The following is a 3311-nucleotide window of genomic DNA, read 5'->3' on the forward strand; positions in this document are numbered from 1 at the left end:
GCCGATAACATCGTGGTCATGTCCAAGGGGAGAATTGTTGAGCAGGGCAAGCATGACGATCTTATAGCCCTCGGCGGCACCTACGCCAAGCTCGTGCAGGCCCAGGATTTGTCTACTAGCAAACAGAGTTCAGCTATCGAGACATCGGACGAGGAGTCTACAGCAAATACTGAGGCCATAGAGCCAGTTCAATCACTCGCCAAATACACTTCAGCGGTCAACGAGGACATTGCCTCTCAGATTAGGAGGGAAGATTTCAGTCTCTATAAATCCACTGGGCTTTTACATACCATTTGGAAGATGATCAAGTCAGCTCCTGAGCTCAGGACTTGCTTCGTGATTATGTCCATTGCCTGTGCTATTGGAGGTAAGTTTCAACAGCCATAACCGCTTTCGGTCATGACAACTAACTAAAAGAATAGCTGCCGTCTACCCTGGACAAACACTACTACTTGCTCAAGTCATGGGCATCTTCACATCCTCTAACCTGACCAAGGGTGGCGATTTTGTGTCTTTGATGTACTTTGTCGTTGGCCTGGGGAGCTTGATTGTGTTTTTCGTCATGGGCTGGATTTCTAACATTATTGCTCAGGTAAGTCCAGCGCAGCATACCCAGCAGATATCTTCCTAACCTGGAGCAGACTCTCAGCCATAATGTCAGAGTAGGGCTTTTCCGCAGTATGCTGAGACAAGATCTTCGGTTTTTTGACAGACCAAAGAACACTATTGGCGCCCTTGTCAGCCGCATTGATTCCCAGTCACAGGCTGTATTGGAACTTATGGGGTTCAACGTGGCGTTGGCCTTCCAATGTATCATCAACATCATTGCCAGCAGCATCCTCGCTCTCGCCTACGCGTGGAAGCTCGGCCTTGTTGGTGTTTTCGCTGGCATGCCCCCTCTTTTGCTCGCCGGATTTGCCCGCATTCGCCTTGAGACAAGGTTAAACGCTGGTATAGATGAGAGGTTCTCAGCCAGTGCTGCAATAGCATCTGAGAGTGTCAACGCTATCCGTACGGTCTCATCGCTTGCGATTGAGAAGAGCATTCTAAATAAGTATACGGTGGAGCTTGATAGGGCAGTTTGGGGATCAACAAGGCCTCTCTTTCACATGATGATTTGGTTCTCTTTCACTCAGTCTGTTGAGTTCTTTATCCTTGCGTTGGGATTCTGGTAAGTTTCTAGGTACCTCTCGTATCTCAGAGTATCACTGACTGTCTCAGGTTTGGGTCAAAGCTCGTCTCTCAAGGAGAAATCACCTTTCCCAAGTTCATCATATCCTTCTTGGGTGTCTTCTTCTCCGGTCAGGCCGCTGGTACGATCTTCAGTTTCTCAAGCAGTTAGTGTATCCTGTCCTCTATGCCCCAGCATCTCTAACGAAATGAGTCAGGTTTCACCAAGGCCAATTCGGCCGCCAATTACTACTTTTGGCTCACTAGTCTGCAGCCGATCATCCGAGACACTGACGATAATCGTGTGAAGGGCCCTGCCAACGCCGGGAGTTCAATTGACTTCCAAAACGTTCAGTTCTCTTACCCCCTTGCTCCCGAAAAGCGAGTGATCAAAGGCTTGTCTCTTACTGTGAGTACTCAACTGGAGATGAATAGAACCATGTTGACATTTCTCAGATTGAACGTGGTCAATTTTTGGCCTTTGTTGGGGCATCTGGCTGTGGAAAGAGTACTATGGTATCTCTTCTTGAGCGCTTCTACGACCCTACGAGTGGCACTATCATTATCGATGGCTCAGCTGCTCTCAGTGATATTAGCCCTCGTCTTTACCGTAATAAAGTAGCACTCGTTCAACAAGAACCTACCCTGTTCTCTGAGACTATTCGCGAGAACATTGCCGCCGGACTCGATATCGGTCCTGGCGAAGAGGCCCATGTCAAGGATGATGCCTTAGAAGCAGCTTGCCGAGCCGCCAACGCGTGGGACTTCGTGAGCTCTCTTCCCGAAGGTCTGAACACCTTATGTGGCCAAGGTGGTAGCCAGCTTTCAGGAGGACAGAGACAGAGAATTGCTATCGCGCGCGCTCTCATCCGTGACCCTAGTATCATCTTGCTAGACGAGGCGACTTCAGCACTTGACACCGAGTCGGAGAGGATTGTGCAGAAGGCCTTGATGGACGCTGTCGCCAGCAGAGATCGCATCACTATAGCAGTTGCCCATCGTTTATCAACGATTCGTGACGCCGACAAGATCTGCGTGTTCTCTCAGGGTAGAATCGTCGAAGCTGGGACGCATGATGAACTGGTCAGCCAGAATGGTATATATAAGCAGATGTGTGATGCACAGAGCTTGGATAGGGCAACTTAGAGACTTGCAGACCATCGCTTCTTGAAGCAAGGGCAGATCTTCGTTTAATGGGCTCTTTCGACAATCGCGATGGCGCTCATGAAGAGGCAGTATTTCCCTTTTAGTTATATCTATGTTTAATTCCCATATGTAAAATTATGCTCCAAAAGTCTCTGGACACCCCACCTTGTAGGAAAATAATCCATATAACTGGAATGACTTTACTTATAGATATATTAATTAAATAATGTCTAATAATAATAAATTATATATTATAATAAAGCCCTGATTTTTCTCTTTTATATCTCATATGTTAGCCCTAGGTATAAATATATATATTAATTTAATAAGATAGTGAGCTAATTAGCTATAATATAATTATTTAAAAGGTTAATAAGCTTTTTATAAATAATATAATAATTATATTTTAATAAACTTAATATTTATTAAATTTACTAAATTATAAGTTTTTAAGGATACTTAAATCTTAGTCTTAAGTGTAATAATTACATAAGCCGTTAAACCACAGGGCAAAAGATCAGGCCATAATCGCTATGCAAGCAATCATGGGTGTGCTACAGCTGCCTTATAGAAGCCTTACAGTGCTGTTATGGGCACGAATCGTAATATTAAGGATATTAAGTAGTAATTTTATTATAATATTTATAAAAGGTAATAATATATTACAGGTGTTATTAATACAGTAAATAGTAATAATTTAATTAAATAAGTAACCTATTTTCTTAGTAGGGCTATATATAAATTAAAAGTAGCTTATTTATTTCCTTGTTAACCGACCCTTTGTCTAGTCAAGCTACCCCCCGTGCTTGACGCACGGGCACCTATGGTGTGAAGGAAAGCACGGGGTGGCCGGTCTCTAGGCCCTACCCAAGTAGTTTATCCAGCCCTTAGCAGATAAATAGTTCCAGAACGAGGCGGTGAAAGGGAACTATTTCTAAACATACCTTAGTAGACGGTACCATGAGCATGTTGATAAGAATGTCGGACGAGGTCAA

At 44.2% G+C, this 3311-nt stretch overlaps 1 protein-coding gene across 1 annotated transcript in view; it reads left to right on the plus strand.

Annotated features, from left to right (window-relative positions):
* The window catches only part of FOXG_04763 (uncharacterized protein), a gene marked incomplete at both ends in the record, with an annotated part of 4460 nt that extends 2144 nt beyond the window's left edge, over window positions 1-2316 (plus strand). The window contains 6 exons of the mRNA XM_018382800.1: window positions 28-367; window positions 423-592; window positions 639-1171; window positions 1222-1337; window positions 1389-1579; window positions 1627-2316. Coding sequence (XP_018239588.1) covers window positions 28-367; window positions 423-592; window positions 639-1171; window positions 1222-1337; window positions 1389-1579; window positions 1627-2316 — 2040 coding nt within the window. The remainder of the gene's footprint in view (window positions 1-27; window positions 368-422; window positions 593-638; window positions 1172-1221; window positions 1338-1388; window positions 1580-1626) is intronic.
* Window positions 2317-3311: the final 995 nt, after the last annotated feature.

This window comes from Fusarium oxysporum, chromosome 7 (assembly GCF_000149955.1).
Source record: "Fusarium oxysporum f. sp. lycopersici 4287 chromosome 7, whole genome shotgun sequence".
NCBI classification, from domain to species: Eukaryota; Fungi; Ascomycota; class Sordariomycetes; order Hypocreales; family Nectriaceae; genus Fusarium; species Fusarium oxysporum.